This window comes from Danio rerio, chromosome 4 (genome assembly GCF_049306965.1).
Source record: "Danio rerio strain Tuebingen ecotype United States chromosome 4, GRCz12tu, whole genome shotgun sequence".
NCBI classification, from domain to species: domain Eukaryota; kingdom Metazoa; phylum Chordata; class Actinopteri; order Cypriniformes; family Danionidae; genus Danio; species Danio rerio.
Window position 1 is genome coordinate 37,824,175 of NC_133179.1, and position 18,797 is coordinate 37,842,971.

The 18,797-nt window shown below is 36.4% G+C and overlaps 2 protein-coding genes across 3 annotated transcripts in view; one reads left to right on the top strand and one right to left on the bottom strand.

Annotated features, from left to right (window-relative positions):
• The window catches only part of LOC137491174 (uncharacterized), a 293,575-nt gene extending 275,817 nt beyond the window's left edge, over positions 1 to 17,758 (top strand). For both annotated transcript variants that reach the window (XM_073947612.1, XM_073947611.1), the window contains exon 3: positions 15,223 to 17,758. In XM_073947612.1, coding sequence (XP_073803713.1) covers positions 15,223 to 16,397 — 1,175 coding nt within the window. In that variant the 3' untranslated portion in view covers positions 16,398 to 17,758. The remainder of the gene's footprint in view (positions 1 to 15,222) is intronic.
• Positions 1 to 18,797, bottom strand: part of LOC137491248 (uncharacterized) — a 697,259-nt gene that overhangs the window by 306,261 nt on the left and 372,201 nt on the right. The window lies entirely within an intron of this gene.

Sequence of the window (18,797 nt, forward strand, 5' to 3'; positions counted from 1 at the left end):
TTTTTAAAGAGCCCATATTATACATGAAATAGGGTCATATTTTGGTTGTAAGGGTCTCCAACAACAGTCTAATATGCATGCAAGGTCAAAAAACACTTTCATGGTCTTATAATCTGCATTTATTTTTACCTAATTATCCCAGCGACTCCTGTATGAATCGTTCAGTGATTCATTTGTTCCCAAACCCCTCCTTAGCGCGAAGCTAATCTGCACTGATTGGACCGATGACAGTCTGTCGCGATTGGTCGACTGCCTTCAGTCAGAGAGTGAAATGGCCAATAGCTAATCAGCAATTTAAAAAGTAATCACAGTTCATACACGCTAGATAGTGTAGGCGTGGATTTTAGCTGCCACACACACACACAAACACACACACACACACCTCTGGACGACAACGCTCCCGCTTCCGCCCGCACCCGCCAGGTTTTAGCCTGAACCCGACCGCTCCCGCTTATATTTAGAATTTCTTGTCCCGGTGCCCGAACCGCCCCGTTTTCTGCCCGCCGCGCCCGATCCCGCTAAAGAGCGGGGGAGAACATAACCGAAAATCACCCAGCAAAACAGTTTAGAGACAGCCAGACAGAGCTCGCTCTCTCTCTCTCTCTCTCTCTCTCTCATACGCGCGCACTAACACATACACACAAGCGCCAAGCAGACACACAGGCAGGCAAAGCTCTGTCTCATTCGCATAGCAATATCCACGATATTGCTAGACAGCCCGCTCCCGTCCCAAATTAAACCTGTTACCGACCGCTCCCGCGATTGATTCGGAAATTTATTCCCGCGCCGCAGATATCTGGCGCGGGGACAGCCGCAGGAATGCAGACCTCTACCACGGAGCTCCGTAAACAAACAGCACGCGTCGCGTTTTTAACGTGACTTTGCACGCGATAAGAGAATATAGCCAGTTAACCTGATACAGTACACGCGGTTACAAGTAACAAATCACAACTAAATACATTTGCAAGCTAGAGTCAACGAGGCAACTTTAATCGCACGTACTTACACTTGAGAAATGGAGGAAGAAACCCATCCTGACGTCCATTAGTAAGTAACTCTTTACTGATCCTTACTTTAACAAACGCAGATGAAGTATTCTTTGTAGCCTGTAGTTTCCAGAAGTTTCCAACTGCTTGGTTATAATGCTGAGGTTTTATCTCTGGGTAGAGAATCGATAATGTCCATCTGCAGTGTGACTTCAATCGACCGGCATGTTTGTGTGTGTGTGTGTCTGGGTTTCTGTGTTAGAGGGCGGGGCCTCAGGTTTGAAATCTCCCGGGTTTGCGCGTGCACGTGAATAACTTGGTTTCGTTCGTACGTCATGGCGAAACACCTAATGAATCGGTATCAAGGCGACTCGTTTGAAGCACTATGAGTCGACTCTTTTATAGATGAATCAACCGTTTTAAACACTGTATTCTTACAGATTTAAGCCTTAGCTAGATACTTCACTTCACTTAGAGCTGTTACACTCTACATGGAGGGGAATTTTCAAAAACCCATAATATGGGCTCTTTAAATTTAACTTGGTAACACCTGTAGAAACTTTGGTTTAAACTTTGATTTAAACTTTGGTTTAAATTATGAGTTAGAATTACATCATTATATATTATTATATAGTAACTAATTACCAGGGCTATTGTGTTTAACCAGATTTCCACCTCTGAAAGGATCTAGTGCACTCAGACACTGCTCCAAACAAATCAACGCTGTTTTTCAGCGTTCAGAAAGCACATAAACTATACTTTTAATAAAATCCATGTTAGCCATTTTGGCATTTCCCTCAGTCTTCCTCCAGACTCTGGCACCTTAATTTCCAAATGACATGTAAAATTTGCTTTCAGTCCAGTGCTGCTTCTCTGTAGCCCAGGTCACGCGCTTCTGCCACTGTTTCAAGAGTGGCTTGACCTGGGGAATGCAGCACCTGTAGCCTATTTACTGCACACGGCTGTACACAGTGGCCTTCTTCACAATCTTCCTCAGGGTCCGGTCACCTCTTCTCGTTGTGCAGCGTTTTCTGCCACAATTTTTCCTTCCCACAGACTTCCCACTGAGGTGCCTTGATACAGCACTCTGGGAATAGCCTTTCCTTCAAAAATTTCTTTCTGTGTCTAACCCTTTTGCTTGAGGGTGTCAGTAATGGCCTTCTGGACAGCAGTCAGGTCGGCAGTCTTACCTATGATAGCGGTCTTGAGTAATGAACCAGGCTGGGAGTTTTAAAAATCCTCAGGAATGTTTTGCAGGTGTTTAGAGTTAATTAGTTGATTCAGATGAATAGGTTAATAGCTCTTTTAGAGAACCTTTTCATGATATGCTAATTTTTTGAGATAGGAATTTTGGGTTTTCATGAGCTGTATGTCAAAATCATCAATATTAAAACAATAAAAGGCCAAGAACAACTTCAGTTGTGTTTAATGAATCTAAAATATATGAAAGTCTAATGTTTATCAGTACATTACAGAAAATAATTAACTTTATCACAATATGCACATTTTTTGAAAAGGACCTGTATATTTAACTTTCTTGTTAATTAAATCCCATTTTGTTATTTAACCTATTTTTATGCAACAGTCAAGTTGCATGGTAATTTGCTATGAAGAAAAGGATTTTTTCTTTTTTTTTGTGGGCTAACTTAAATGAAATTGTGAATATAGATCTATATAATCACCTTGCAATTTTGAAATTATAGATTTTTTGCTTTGAGTATAGATTATTTAATTCATAAGAGCAGTTCAATCTTTTATGAAGTTTGCTGGATAAAAATATAACATTTTGAAATATTTATAATTATCTGCCTATATATATAGCGGCTATCGGCCTTTAAGTCTAAAGTGTTATCGGTTATCGGTATCGGCCAAAAAATCCATATCAGTGCATCCCTAGTAATTATAAATACATACAAATAAAAATAGGCCATTTACAGCTTTCAAATCGATGTCTTATCAATGTGACCAAAATAACTTTTATGATCAATTATGTAAGAAACGCTGAAAAATGGACTGACACAGTTTCAATTTACTAGTATTTCTATGTTATGGTGCTTTGACACAATTTACATAGTAAAAGCAGTAGATAAATAACGATGAATTTAATTGAATCTGCTTAAATGTGGACCAAACACACCATGATGTGATTTATTTTACATTTAATGTGCATCAAAAATACAGTGTTTGAAGCCAATGTTTCCAGTGTTTTTTCACTTTAAAGCTTTTAAAGGGAGTTTTTAAGACTTAAAGGTGCAAGTAGGTGGCAACGCAGTGGCGCAGTAGGTAGTGCTGTCGCCTCACAGCAAGAAGGTCGCTGGGTCGAACCTCGGCTGAGGTTGCTCCGGTTTCCCCCACAGTCCAAAGACAGGCGGTACAGGTGAAGTGGGTAGGCTAAATTGTCCATTGTGTATGTGTGTGTGTGTGGATGTTTCCCAGAGATGGGTTGCGGCTGGAAGGGCATCCGCTGCGTAAAAAGGTGCTGGATAAGTTGGCAATTCATTCCGCTGTGGTTACCCCGAATTAATAAAGGGACTAAGCAGACAAGAAAATGAATGAAGGTGCAGTAGGTCATTGTCTTCAGCAGTATTTTTTGTTGTGCTGGCTGAAAATCTCCTCACAGTCCAATAGTAATTATTACAGTAAATTATTTAAATGTGAAAAATAAAAAATGTTCATCCAATTAAATATTGTCGGGCTGACGTCTCGTAACATAAGTAAATATGTAGCTCAATAAAATAAGTAGCTCAATCTGTCTATCAGCAAATGCAGATTTGGTCTTTTAAGCATCTGTTTATGCATATACGCCATTAATGCGTGCCCGCCAGCTAGGGCTGGGTGATTTTTTTGATTAATTCGAATAATCGAAAAAATTCTGTTTTTATTAATATTATTATTTATATATAAAAATATTTGATACATTATAATGGCATTAATTCTCTTTGGTTCACTCTCTGTATGAAGCAGGTGGCACACCAGAAGCGCCGTGCAGCACCACGCAGCGCCATGCATTTTAGAATTCTGAACATAAGTTTCTTTACACACACCGGCTGCACCTAGCCATGACTCAGGATGCAGTTCATATTTCAGCCGCACCACAGAGTGCCATCCGATTAGTTTCATGTTAAATATGTGCGCATCTGTGTGTGATACTTTAAATTGTCATGTGCTGGTGTGCAACCTGCTTGACTGCCAGTCTGGGTTTCAATCATGGTAGTTACGGACTGAACACAGAGACTGGACAGCCTAACTTAACCCAATGCATGCAGTTGTGGGCAGTAAAATCCTACGTGACTTCACACTTTACTAAGTCACGTCTGTGTAGATTGTCAAGACATATTCCCTCATTAAGTCGATAAACTCGATCTCAACATGTATGAAGGACGTAAAATCCTGCCATGTGAAAAACCACGCCGGTCTTAGATCTTTTGGTTTGAACACGAGCAGAGATGAGCAGCTGACAGCTGTAGCAGTGAAAATGAAAGTACCCACTCCCATGATGTCATTTAGCGGACCTAGTTGAAAACCAGACAGATCAGGCCGCATAATACAGAGAGTGGTGCAAAGTGCATCAAATGATCGATATTTAAAAGGGGGGGAAAGAAAAATAGATTAAATATATTATTTTATATTAGACACACATCTGGTGCTTTTATTTGCTCCTGCTATACGTCCACAACTTCACACATTTTCCATGTTCCTTTACTTCCACTGTATCTTTTTAAGAAAAAGGCATCAGCATTGCAATCTGTCATTCAATCAGAAGAAGACAAAGTCAAAACCGAGCTGACAGCCAATCTTTCCCAGGCTCAGCAAAACTTGCAAAAAATACAATGTTCCTAAACCAAATGGTTTTTCAAGTTACTTATAAAGAGAGTGTTACTTCAGTCATGTTGTTATGTTTTAAGTTGACTAGTTACACAATTAAAAAAAATTGAAATCGAAATCGTGAATCGGTCAAACTTTATAAAAAACCTAGATTTTTCTTTTTTTGCCAAATCGTCCAGCCCTACCGCCGCGCGTGCATGCAAGACAGTTACATTCTCGCCGAAATCAAATGCTGAATTGAAACTTTTTAAACTCCTGAATCAATATTGGAGTTACTTCTGCACGCTGGAGGAAGAACGACATTATTACTGAAGTAATTCCGTTAGAAGGTTAATGTTCTGTTTTAAAACTATTTTAGCTTGATGCAGAGCTGATGTAGAGTTTGTTGTGAATGGGTTTTATGCACAGACCTGTTCTTCAGCCACTGAAATCTCCCGGTGAAAGATTGATTTGACTATTTTCAGTTTGATAAGGTCCTTTTACAGCATTGATAATGTATTTAGTTTAACAACAAAACATCAGTAAATAGCGCTATTCTGCCTGGATCTACTTTTATATTCACATTGGGTCATTTCTGAACAATGACTGTACTGGTTTTTTTGGTTTTTCTCTTACTAAATCAAACTCAGTCTGGAGGTTATGAATATCAGAAGAATATACTTTATTGTCGACAACAAAGGAGAACTTTCAGGTGACCCCCAGTAGCATCTCTGTCTGAAAAATTCTGACTCACTCAAAATTCTAACCTGTTTAAATAGTCTTCTACACCAGTTTTTTTCTTTGTTCTCCATATGTTACACAAGATTCCTCCTAGTTTAACCCCTGACCCCAAATTCCACCTCTGACATCTGTTTCCTGAGACACCTCAGGCTTTTTTACCACTCTCTTTTCATCCCTTCTTTTATGACCCCTAGTTGTTTCCTCAGGCCATTTCCCCTTTCCAATTGTTTTAATGGTATATAAGTCTACAAGCAGATTATACACATATAACCTGAATATATAGATTAACTTCACACTCCAAAGAGCACAAAATCCACCTCATATAATCCCTCCTCTTAAGACTTTAAGTCTTAATATTCTTGCTTTTGGCCCATAGTGCAACTCCATGATCTAGCCCTCAGCCATATTACCTAATGACAAATATATGTCACAGTATTATTACAAATGACCAAATCATGTAATTGCACTTTGGAATAGAATCACGCCAAACCTCTGTGTCCTGTTCTGACGAGGACACAGTAAAAGACTTGATTCTATTTTGTTGATATCATCATAAAAGTAGTATTTTAAGCATACAATTAGTTATCTATTTGCTTCTGGGGGTCATGATTATTTAACATACAGTAAAAAATAAAACTAAAACAAAAAATAAACATGCACAATCTCCCAATCTAGGGTCACAACACAATATTCTAATCTAACACCCACAAAACATAATCCGTAGAGTATGTTGATCTTCAGCCCAGATACTTTGCGTATCGTAGAGAGCCGCCGTTTTGGGGTAGAGGTTACTAGCACTTAGCACCCAAGGCATGGATCCTCTTCATCATCCTCTTTTTTATCTAAACTATAAAATTTTTTAGCACTAGTTCATCTTTTTGACCCTAAATCTGGCACATACTTGCGAGCATTCTTTGTTTCGTTCTAGCCTTAAAAAGTGTTGCTAAAGACTTTATGTTGAGAGTCTATAACCTGAAGTTGTGGTGATTATCATCACTTGAACTTGTGGCACCTTCTGTATTTCTCACTCAGGTATATAATCAGAATTACTCTTTTAACTGTTCTGATGAACTGCTTCTGCCACACTTTGCAATTCGTTGGTTTGAGCTTTGGGATTTTCTGCCTCCTCTGTTTCCCGTTAACTTTCTCTTGCTGGAGTTTTTTTCCTTTGGCATCCTTGTGCAGTGTCTCCGATGGTACCCAGTTGATGGCATCCCCTTTGGTAACCTTGGCATAAGATCCATTTCTCCTGACTTCACTCCACTTTCTCCAGAACACCTCAGATATACTCGATCACCGGATTAATCTCCTGTTTCTGGTCCTTTCTGGTTTCCTGTACAGATATCGCTTTGCACATGGCAGTTAGTTTCCTCATAAAAGACCAAACTTCTTTCCAATGCATTATAAATGTTCTCCAAACATTCCACAAGGTTTAATACGAGATTACATGCAAGGGTCGACCCAATAGTACTTCATGCAATGTTAGTTGCTTGTTTCTGTAAGTTTTCATGCAATTACTTATTAATGCAAAAGGTATATTATTTTAACACATCTTGTTAAACTAGGCCTTGAGGGATCATCTTCAGCTCTTTCAACTATTCCGTACAATTATGTGTAATTGCTCAATTTACTTGATTTCCAATACTTTATCAATTCATTTATTTATCTATTCACTGAGTCACATATCCACTTATTTATCTACTTAATTACTTTTATTCACTTTAATTGACTTTAATTACTCAAATTTATTTATAACTACAGACACATTATTTGAGCTTTCTTCAGAAGTTATTCCAAATCTGAGACTTCTCCTATCTTAAATGTAATAACTGTTCCTTCTTCCCTGCTCTGCTGATGGAATTACCTTCACTCATCTACCACAACTGCCATGCCCAAAAAGCTTGTATCTCTTGCCCTAAGCTAATTTTATCATTTCACAACATCCACAATCAAGTTCTTGAATATCCCCTTAAGCCTATTGCTGATCTTTTACTCACATTCTACTTTACACATATGTCACATGTGTACAACAATTCACCAATCACTGCATTCAAAAAGGAGATTATTTTTTCCAAATCATTTTGCTTGCTACTTAATTTTCCTTATCACTTCACTTCACCCTTGATTCAAACCATGTACATCACCAATGACAATATCTAGAAATGCTGTTGCCTCAACAATCTGTACTTTGTATGTATTACACAAATCTTATTTGTCTTTTTCGTTCACCTTTAATGCTACATATGTTCATAAAGACTAGTACGTTGTTTATTTGTACTATAATCTAATTAAGGTTGTGACTCTATACTATTATTAGACCTGCTACCCTATTTTCTTTAATGAAAATCAATTTCTTATTTAGCATCTTAACAGTTATTATTGCATCTAGAATAGATACAGAATCTTGAATTAAATTCTAAACCCGTCATCCCTAAAATGTTTTATTTATGTCTTTTACTTAGCTTGAGCTAGATGTACCTGCAGATAACTAAATTCTACACGTCTTTTTTACTTTAAGTGTAACCAAGTGTCTACCCTCCTCTGATAATTAACTGAACCGAAATCAATTATTTTAACATATTTGGCATCCAAACTAACAAATTTAAGTACAGTGCGTGTTAAGAACCTCTGCTAAGAAATTCTCTATCACTGACTGTTCTTAAATCATAAATTTTACAACATCTAATTTTGTCTGCTTTGACTAATGCCATAATCAAAATTTAAATTCAATTCAAATTCAAATAGAATCCATTTTATTCGTCACCTACACACTCACAACCGAATTGAAATTGACTTTAATTAGAAATGCCATAACATATCTGAGTGTTTCTCTTATTGCTATGTTCTCAAATGTTTCTATAATGCCTATTCCAGCATATAATAGACCTGCATCTGGTTTAATTTTTTATTACTCCTTCCTATGCTGGCTAATTTTGTTTTCCCTTAATGTCCTGAACTGTTAATCATTATTAAAATTTGACACCTAAATAATTTCTTATTTCTGAGCTATTTCTTATTTTGCATTTTATATTCATTACCATTTTCACTTTTCAGCATTTTCAGCTCCTAATTCCGTCCTGCTCTCACATCAAACTGGTTATTCATAAACTTTTGTTGTAATTTTTTATCAGTTGACTGAAAAATCACTGGATTTCTTTATAGGTTCCTCTCTAGCTGATCTGATTTTTCTCCTTTAGTCCTTAATTCTTTTTTGCTTTTAATTATTTCTTCACATTTGTAAAACAATGTGTTTTCTGTTTTTAAACACTTTTCTCTTTCACATATTATTTTAGTACATTTAGAATTGTTACTTTTTGGCTTATTCAGTACTGTGAGTTCATTTTACTTTTTTGTGTTTCTATTTCTTCTTTAAATCACTTTTCTGTCTTAATCTCTGACATAATTTTTCTCCCAAATCTAAGTTTAGTTTGCTCAAAATAAGTTTTCCCTAATTTTAACTTAAATACTTAACTCCATCAACTTCTAACCCAAATTATTATTTTTTTTTTAGTTATCAAAAACTATCTTTTATTATCTTTTTTATCACCACCATGCATTATAATTTATCCTCCTATGTTCAATAATCTATGAATTAACCTATGAAAATTAACCAAAATAATTTAACATTCTTCATAATTTATCATTTCAACATAACACATTTAAAGTTTCATCGTACATTATCATCTAAGACTTTTCACAGTTTACATGATACTTTTCTTTTATTCAAATTGATAGGAGTCTGATTTGATACAAGAATGGGTAGCTACACTTTTGCTCTTATTTTGCCCTCTGAGTGGTCACATTGTACTCAATTTGGACTATAGGTCGACTGCTTTGAGATGGACTACCAGACTCCCCCTCCTCACACCCTGAGAAGACAACTGGTTCATAGATTGGTGCAGTCTTTTCTGTGGTGTCCATATCAGGGCACAGTGTTTCCCCCTTCTCTCTTAGTGCTGGCTTCTTTCATTGAGCTGTTATAAAGATCTGGTGGAGCGCTTTTTCTCTTTGATCAGTTCATCATTAGCTTGTTTGCCTCTTTTTAGTGTCTCTGAACATAAGTAGCCTTTCCAGTCCTCAGTAATTCCTGGGCATGCAGTGTCTGCCTCACTGCTTTCACAAATGTCCACAGCCAACAGTTTGTCCATTGTGTTTTTCAAACACCTTTTCCATTTGCCAGTGCACTCAGAGATGTCTAGTAGGTAAGAGACCACAGTCCCCCAAAGTCCATCCCTATGTCCTCTTAATTAATATATGGAATTTAGCTCATAAAAGTCTTTCCTTCTTTCCCATTTTTTTTCCATCAAATGAAGACTCCTCTCATCTATTTTCTCCTCTTTACGGTTTAACAGTTTATTTTTCTCTAATTCACAATCATTTTATCATATGTAAATGTTTAATTTTCTATATCTTTAGTGTTCTTCTAAATAATTTCTTTAGCTTCAGATTATGCTTTACTTTACATTTCTCCTCATCTATGCTAGTGTTCCTTGACTAGCCACTCATTTTTACATTGTAACATTTTCTATACTCAGTTTCTATTTTTTCACTGCTTACATCAAATGTTTCTTCTGTTTGCCATTTGTCATTATCTTATCTTTTATTTTCTCTGTCACATATTTTAGTATTGCATTTTTATTTCCATATCTGTTTTTCCATACCTGATTTAATTCAACAATACTACATGGTGGCCCAATATCTGGAATAACTGTTCGAAATCATTACTGCTATAGCTCAAAGTTAATATTATTAATTAAATTCACATATTTATTTACTAAAAGCATTTTTCATTTTTGAATTGCAATGTTTACTTATCAATTTAGCTTCTTACTGCTTAAACTTTAAAATTAATTTTTTAACTCACTCTAATGCATTCTTTAACATTTACCTAGCTTCTATGATTTTCATCTGAATCAATGTACTTTACTACAAACAAATGACATAGCTGACTTTGAGAAAGATGACAAAACATTTTTTTTACCTTAAATCCAATCAAATTCTCTGAAGTCAATTATTTCTTTAAATTGTTACTGCTTTTTTCTTTTTATCTTATCTGTTCAATGTGCCTATATTGTAAGCATATTTTAAACATCTAATTTTATCTATGAAACAGTGGACTTATTTTTTCCTATTTCTATTTTATTCTTTTTCCTTTCTGTAATTTGAGTTTTTCGCTCTTAGGTTTTCTTATACATTTTAAAGCTTATTTTGTTACACATTTTATAATTAAATCTTCAATTAATCAATATTCATTTTCAAGTTTTCTTTTTCTATTTTATTCTCAATCAAAGAACTAACTTATATGTTATTTATCCATACTTATTTAGTAAATCTATTTGTTTATTACTACATTCTTTTACTCCATATTACCTTTATCTCTATATATATTGATCACTATGGCTTCATTTATTCTTTTTCATTAGTAGAGTTTCAAACTCTTTTCTATATAATATAACTCTATTATTAGTTTTTCCACATTTAATTTATCTTACTATACTACTTTATAATTTATCTATTCATTTATAACTTATATTCTATCCAAATTATGTTAAAGTCTATGTCATTATTTTATCTATAGTTTGATCTCCTCTCATTAACTCTCCTCTTCTCTGTTTCCCTAGTGCTGTAAAAAGGCAATCTATTGTTCACACATGGACACCATAAATCTCTCTCTTACCCCCATCCTGGAGCAGACTGTCTTTCACCTGTTGCTATGTAAAGAATTTAAGTCCACTCTGCCTATTGTTCTTTTTTAACATATTCAAACTTAAAACACAAAGATAATTTCAGAAAAATGTTTATTCTTCTGCTTTTTACTCTGTGTCTTTCAAATGCACATGTTCCATTAGTTTTAATTTAGGAGACTCCTTTCTTTCTATCATAATCTCTTCTCTTAAACTGCATCAATCACTTTTCTTCTTGCTCTTTAAATCACACCACACATATGCAGCCCTCCTTTTATATTATAATATACTATAATCATTATTTTAACCTACTCCTTATTGAAAACATACTTTTAAACACATTCACACTTCTAATCTTATTACTTTTCCTCTTCTCATTCACTCCTCTCCTCCACTCAGTGTAACAGGAGCTGCATCCCCCCATCCTCATTCCATTCAAGGAGGAGGAAGGCAGTCTTCTCTGCCCACCAATGTGGACTATTTTGCCACAATCTGAAGCAGCAAATACACAAACACTTAAATTAAATAAATACTCTACACTACACTCCTCTTGAGTGACCTGTCCGAGCAGCCCTCTAACCTTAGAGCGGTAACCACAGGCTTTCTTGCCTACCCATGCAGCCCTTTGTTTATCTCATTTAACAAAGCGGTATCGTAGGTCTTAGCGCGCATCTCTCTACTTTAATCTGCTTTAATCTCTTAACTGTTACCACACATTAAGGACTCTCTCTTAAAACTTATAAATGCTCTATGCATTTCTTACATCATTATTAATTTCCCAAATCTGGGTAACAGTTACTAGTGATTGTTTATCCTATCCATCAAGGCCCACTTAGGAAAACACAGATCATTTGCATACCTTACTCTGCTTTAATCTCTTAACTGTCACCACACATTAAGAACCCTCTCTTAAAACCTATAAATGCTCTATGCATATCTTATATCATTAATAATTTCCCAAATCTGAGTAACAGTTACTAGTTAATGTTTATCCTATCCATCAAGGCCCTCTTAGGAAAACACAGATCATTTGCATGCAAATTATTTTTCTTCTGTTATTCAAAACCCCTTTTTTCTTTAATATCTTTTTTACATTTACTTTTAATTCTTTAAAGCTGGAGAAACAGTTCAAGTGTATTTACCTGTACAAGCAGGTCCTGGCAGAAAAAACACAAACTAATAAGCATAAAATCGCTTACCGTTTTTTATTGTGGCCACATATTTGTGTTTTCTCTCCAGTCCAGCATGCACAGCAACACCAGTCCTGCTCCTTTCCAGCCCACCCAGGGACGCCAAATGTAGTGGTTTTCTTGGTTTTTCTCTTGCTAAATCAAACTCAGTCTGGAGGTTATGAATATCAGAAGAATATACTTTATTGTCGACAACAAAGGAGAACTTTCAGGAGACCCCCAGTAGCATCTCTGTCTGAAAAATTCTGCCTCACTCCTGTTCTTGGCTTATTTAAATACCCTTTTACATCCGTTGTTTTCCTTTGTTCTCCATATATTACACAAGATACCTCCTAGTTTAACCCCTGACCCCAAATACCACCTCTGACATCTGTTTCCTGAGACACCTCAGGCTCTTTTACCACTCTCTTTTCATCCCTTCTTTTATGACCCCTAGTTGTTTCCTCAGGCCATTTCCCCTTTCCAATTGTTTTAATGGTATGCAAGTCTACAAGCAGATTATACACATATAACCTGAATATATAGATTAACTTCACACTCCAAAGAGCACAAAATCCACCTCACCAGCAGGCTGAGAACATTATAAACATCTGAAATGTTGTTTTGGTCATTCTAAAACACCTGAACCGTTTCAGTATTCATGTTATTGTATTATTAATGACCTCCAGAGCGTCTGTTCACTGCGTCTTATGGCTTCAAACGCCAACACGTGTTGATTTTGTGCCAGCATTGTCCTCTGAGGTGAAAGTCATTTATTAAATAAATAAAAGATTCATGTAGTTTCTTCTACTGCAGGAAATTCTGTTTTTACTGTTAATATTTGGGGCCTGTTAATCAGGAAGTGACGATTTTGTTCTCTTTGATTCATTGGATGGAAACGTTGCTTTATTCGCACATCTTTTATGTGACATCCCAGTTTTGCGCATAAATTTAATTCGCATTTTTGGATGGAATCATAGCTATTGCCTACATTTCAGTAACACAAAGAACAAAGTCACGTAGCAGAATGGCTTGTCCTTTCTTAATGAATAATTTACTTAAATTCAATGACCTTCGACGAACATGTACTGTAACTAGATTAATAGGATTATTACTCGTTCTAAAAAGATTTTTTAGTCCTGCTAACATTCTAAATGTCATATCAACCTCTACCACTTGATAGTGCTGTGCAATTAATTGAAAATCTGGTTTCAATTTCGATTTTGGCTTCTAATGATTATGAAAATTCCTTAATCGAGATAAACGATTATTCCATCATATACCGCTCCCTTTCCAGTTGTACACACTTGTTGCTCTGCAAAGCTCAGTTCCACATGAAAATGACTAAAAGCATGTGCTGTAATGTAGCTTTTGCAGCACGGGACGCGCATCATTCCTATTTTCTTAATGTGAGCGCTTTAATGATCAAGTACATGCAAATTTGTGTAGTGTTTAGTGATTAGTCATATTAACCCTTGTTAGTATAATATACAAACAAGTTGAGAATCAAAAGACACTTGAAAGAGAAACCATATCAGAGCCGCACTATTCTTAAAGTGACAGTGCGCAATATTCCTGCTGCCGACTGTTTTTAGCATTAATCAAACAACAAAAGGAGAAAATCCCTCACTGCTCTTGACTGAAAGACTTTTGTAGCTCAAATGTTTTTCTAAAATTGAAAACTCTTGAGTATTTAATCTCTCTGTAAATCAACTCAGAGTTCAAGTTTAAACTCTGAGTTGGTTGAACCTCCTTACTGAAACAGGCCCCAGGTCATCATGACATGATTGACAATTGTCGCTGTTTGTCATTATACTCTGTTTATCCTGAGAGCTGATGCTGAGTATTCTTAGGGCTTTTCACACTTCAAATTGTTAACCCTGGGCCATTCTAACCCTGGATAAATTCTGGGTTATCAGTAGTCACCTTCCACACTGCTCATGCTATACCTGGGGTTAAACAATAATCCTGGATGTTCATTAACAGACATTTCACATTCGTAAACCCTGGGTTATCATTATTATTTTGTATATTTATATTTGTATATTGGACAAACCGCAAGTAACCTATTTAGATGGCATTTCTGCATCTTGTCAGGTATATACAATGTCACCAAGTAGGTCTTCAGCTAAGCCTCAGGACATGCACAAAGACAAGAAAACAAAAACAAAAGTACAAATAAATGGAAACAAGTAGCAAAGCGTGTCATCTTGCCGTCTCCTCATTACTCCAGTTTAAAGCAAACGTGGTATTAAGCATTTGCATAAGTTTTATACAATAATTCAAACTTGCAAATTTAAGTGTGAAATATGCATACTTGCTATGAACATACAGAATTTATCTCAATCGATGAAACAACACGAGTAATCTAGAGCGAGTGCATTTGGTTATTTGCATTTAAAAGCCACAGGCACAAAAAGAGCTTGGTTTTCCGCTGACCCCCAAAATTAAATATTCTACAAGGTATACGATCTGATTTTGAGCTGAAACCTCAGACACATTCTGGGAACACCAAAGACTTATTTTACATCATGTAAAAAATGGGTAATTGTAGAAACCTTTTAAAGGAATAGTTGATGTAGAATTGAAAATAGCCTCACATTTACTCTTCCTCGTGTGGATTTAAACCTTTATGAGTTTCTTAATCCTGTTGAACACAAAAGTAGATATTAAAAAAAAAAAAACGCTACTGGCTTACTGTGTTCCACAATAAAGGAAAGTTTCAAACCACATGACGGAGAGTAAATGGTAAGTTCATTTTAATATTTGGGTGAAAACATTCATTTCTTGCTTGTCGCTTTGAGTCTTCATACTAAAGCTAACTTCTTTTTATTTTAGATCTGATGGTGCTGAAAGAAGAGACTCATCAACAGAATGAAATAGATGAGAAGCAGCAGTTTGAGAAACCCCAAGAAATAACGACTGATAAAAAACCCACACTGACTAAAAAGACTTCACACGGAAGACCTTGGAAATCCAAATTGGGGTGTAATTTCAGCTGTAAACAGTGTAGAAAGAGTTTCAGTCAGAAGTCAAACCTTGATGTTCACATGAGAGTTCACACTAGGGAGCAACCTTTCACCTGCGAACAGTGTGGAAAGAGTTTTGGTCAAAAACAAAGCTTTAAAGCTCACATGAGAATTCACACTAGAGAGAAGCCATACACATGCCAACAGTGTGAAAAAAGCTTTTATCATGCTGGACACTTTGCAGCACACATGAGAATTCACACTGGGGAGAAGCCTTTCAGCTGTAAACAGTGTGGAAAGAGTTTCAGTCAAAAGCCAAACCTTGATGTTCACATGAGAGTTCACACAGGGGAGAAACCTTACACCTGCGAACAGTGTGGAAAGAGTTTTAATCAAAAACAAAGCTTTAAAACCCACATGAGAATTCACACTGGAGAGAGGCCGTACACATGCCAACAGTGTGGAAAAAGCTTCCGCCATGCAAGAAACTTGGATGTGTACATGAGAATTCACACTGGAGAGAAGCCTTTCAGCTGTAAACAGTGTAGAAAGAGTTTCAGTAAAAAGCTGAACCTGATTGCTCACATGAGAGTTCACACTAGGGAGAAACCTTACATCTGCGAACAGTGTGGAAAGAGTTTAGGTAAAAAACAAGACCTTTACATCCACATGAGGATTCACACTGGAGAGAAACCTTACACATGCACAGAGTGTGGTAAAGGTTTCCCACATAAAAACACACTCAATCACCACATGAGAACACACACCGGAGAGAAGCCGTTTACATGTGATCAGTGTGGAAAGAGCTTCACAACCAAATTTAGCCTCAAGAACCACATGAATGGTCACACTGGAACCATAGTGTTCACATGTGATCAGTGTGGAAAGAGTCTCACACGGAAAGACACCATTAAGCAACACATGAAGACTCACTCAAGAGAGGATCGATTTAGATGCAGTGAGTGTGGAAAGGGCTTTAAAAGTAAAAGAAGCCTCAACACTCACATGAAGCTTCACAATGGAGAGCAGAGTCCTCAACATTGAGGCCTTGTCCACACAAACACAGGTATATTTAAAACGGCAGCTTGTTCATGTAGTTTGTCTGTTCATTCAAGTGAAGATTATTTATAAACTACTTTCGAGAGGATCACATGCTTATGATTGTCAACGGCTGGTCCTGCTTTAGCTAAAACATGATTCACCAATCAGATGATTCCTGACTCACTATAGATAACCAGAACACAAAGCTGCGGTCACACTGGACTTTGAGATTGTGAAATTCTGCCATACGGCGCTGTGGAAAGGGGCGGGATCAAACAAGATTTTTAGAAATTAAAAAAGTGAGCAATTGCTCCATGGTTTAAATTTCTGTCCAGAGAGGTCATGTTTTGATCCTCGATTGGTCTCACGCAGTCAAGTGATGCGATTTCGCAGGTCAGAGTTCACCAAGCATGAACTTTGCACCTCAGCAACCGGTGAAACTTGACGCATGACCCTGTTTCTAGTCTGACGCATTCGTGTGCGTATGAATGGAAGTCTATGGGAGGAAAAGCCCAGTGTGACCGTAGCTTAACTCAGTTATCCTTGTCTTGAAGAAACCCTCTCCCACCCTTACTTCCCCCCCTTTCTAGATTGGGCAACACAGCAGCCAATGATTAGACAGTGGTTAGCACAGTTGCCTCACAGTAAGAATATCGCAGGTTAAAGTCGCTGCTAACCAGTTGACTTTTTGTGCAGAGTTTGCTCATTCTCCCTGTGCTCGCGTGGATTTCCCCTGGTTTTCTCCCACAGTCCAAAAACACACAACCTAAGTAAACTGAACATTAAATTGGCACCATAGTCGAGCTCTTAGTAAGCCTTATATCTCCCTTTAGCCGATCTACCTGAGCTCACACTCCCCTCTCGTCCTGCTAACGGGAGGGAGCCCAGGGCTTGAGGATCTTATGAGCTTAGGTCTCTCCCGGGACAGCATGCCAAACAAGTGTGAACTCTTGAATGCATATAAAGTTAATGATAATGAAACCCTTTGAACACCTGAAAATTTAAACTCAACTGAAGAGGGGTGAAGATTTTGCCAGCTGTTTTGTAGTGTAGATCAGGGGTCACAGCCCAGTACGAGGTTGTGAGAGTTGCTATCGGGCTGCAAGAAGGCAAAATAACTCTATATGTTGATAGATTGTATTGGCTTGTTTCATATGCAACAAGTATCTGCTTCTGGTAAGGTGTGAACCAAATAACCTACAGGAACTCAAGAGATGTGACCCAACCAAAGCAGTTGGGTAATCTCCAGGGGGGTTTCATCAGTGTCTCACAGACTGTACTTTGGTTTAAGTTACTTGAAGATGGACAAGTTAACATCAACTAACATTGTTAACATTGTCTTCAATAAAGTCTTCTCCCTTTAAGAACTTTGGTCAGCTTACTTATTTTATGCATTAGTCATCTATACATTGGCGAGCCACCCAAGAACGGTTAAGCCAAATACAGTCAAATCTGAAAATGTGCTTAAACTTATTATGAACCGATCACCATATTTGTGCAGGGTTCCACACAATTCTTTCATGTTGTCACAACACAAATTAAGTTAACTTAACACTTTTAAAAAATGTATGTCGACTGAACATTAAGTTGTCCCAATGAAATCTCAATAATTGTGTTATTTCAGCACATTTTAATTAAGTAGTTTGAACAAGTAAAAAAAATAATTTTCTGTATAATGGAGATTAGATTTTTTCGGCACATTTTTAAACATAATAGTTTTAATAACTAATCTCTAATAACTGATTTATTTTATGTTTGACATGATGAAATTAACTAAGACAAGTTATTGTATAAGGATGGTTTGTTCTGTAGACTATTGGGGAAAAAATAGCTTAAAGGGGCTAATGGTTTTGTCTTTAAAATGGTTTAAGTTTAAAGTTTAGAATAAAAAACAGCTTTTATTCGAGCTGAAATAAAACAAATAATACTTTCTCCAGAAGAAAAGAGAAAGAGGAGACTTTTTTTTAGCCTAATATGAGTTTATGAATCTTAAAGTCACACTTTAAAAGAAACTCCATACCACCAACTTTTTTAAAATAAGATTTGGGATTATACACTACATCTAATTTTTATGTTTTTATTAATTTATTTATTTTTATTAAATGTTCAAAAAATATGCAAACCAAGTAGGCATTACAAGCATAAACAAGGAAGAAGTAATACAATTACAATAATAGGCAGACACAAATATAGGAAAAAAATTGCGTATAGTAATGACAGTTGTATTTACCGTAAAAAAGTAAATAAATACAAATTAAATTAATAATAAAACAAAAACAAATATATTAGAAAAGTTTATGCAATATATGTATATATACACACACACACACAGTACTGTGCGCTGGTCAGTTGGCATTTCTGTGTGGAGTTTGCATGTTCTCCCAGTGTTCACGTGGGTTTCCT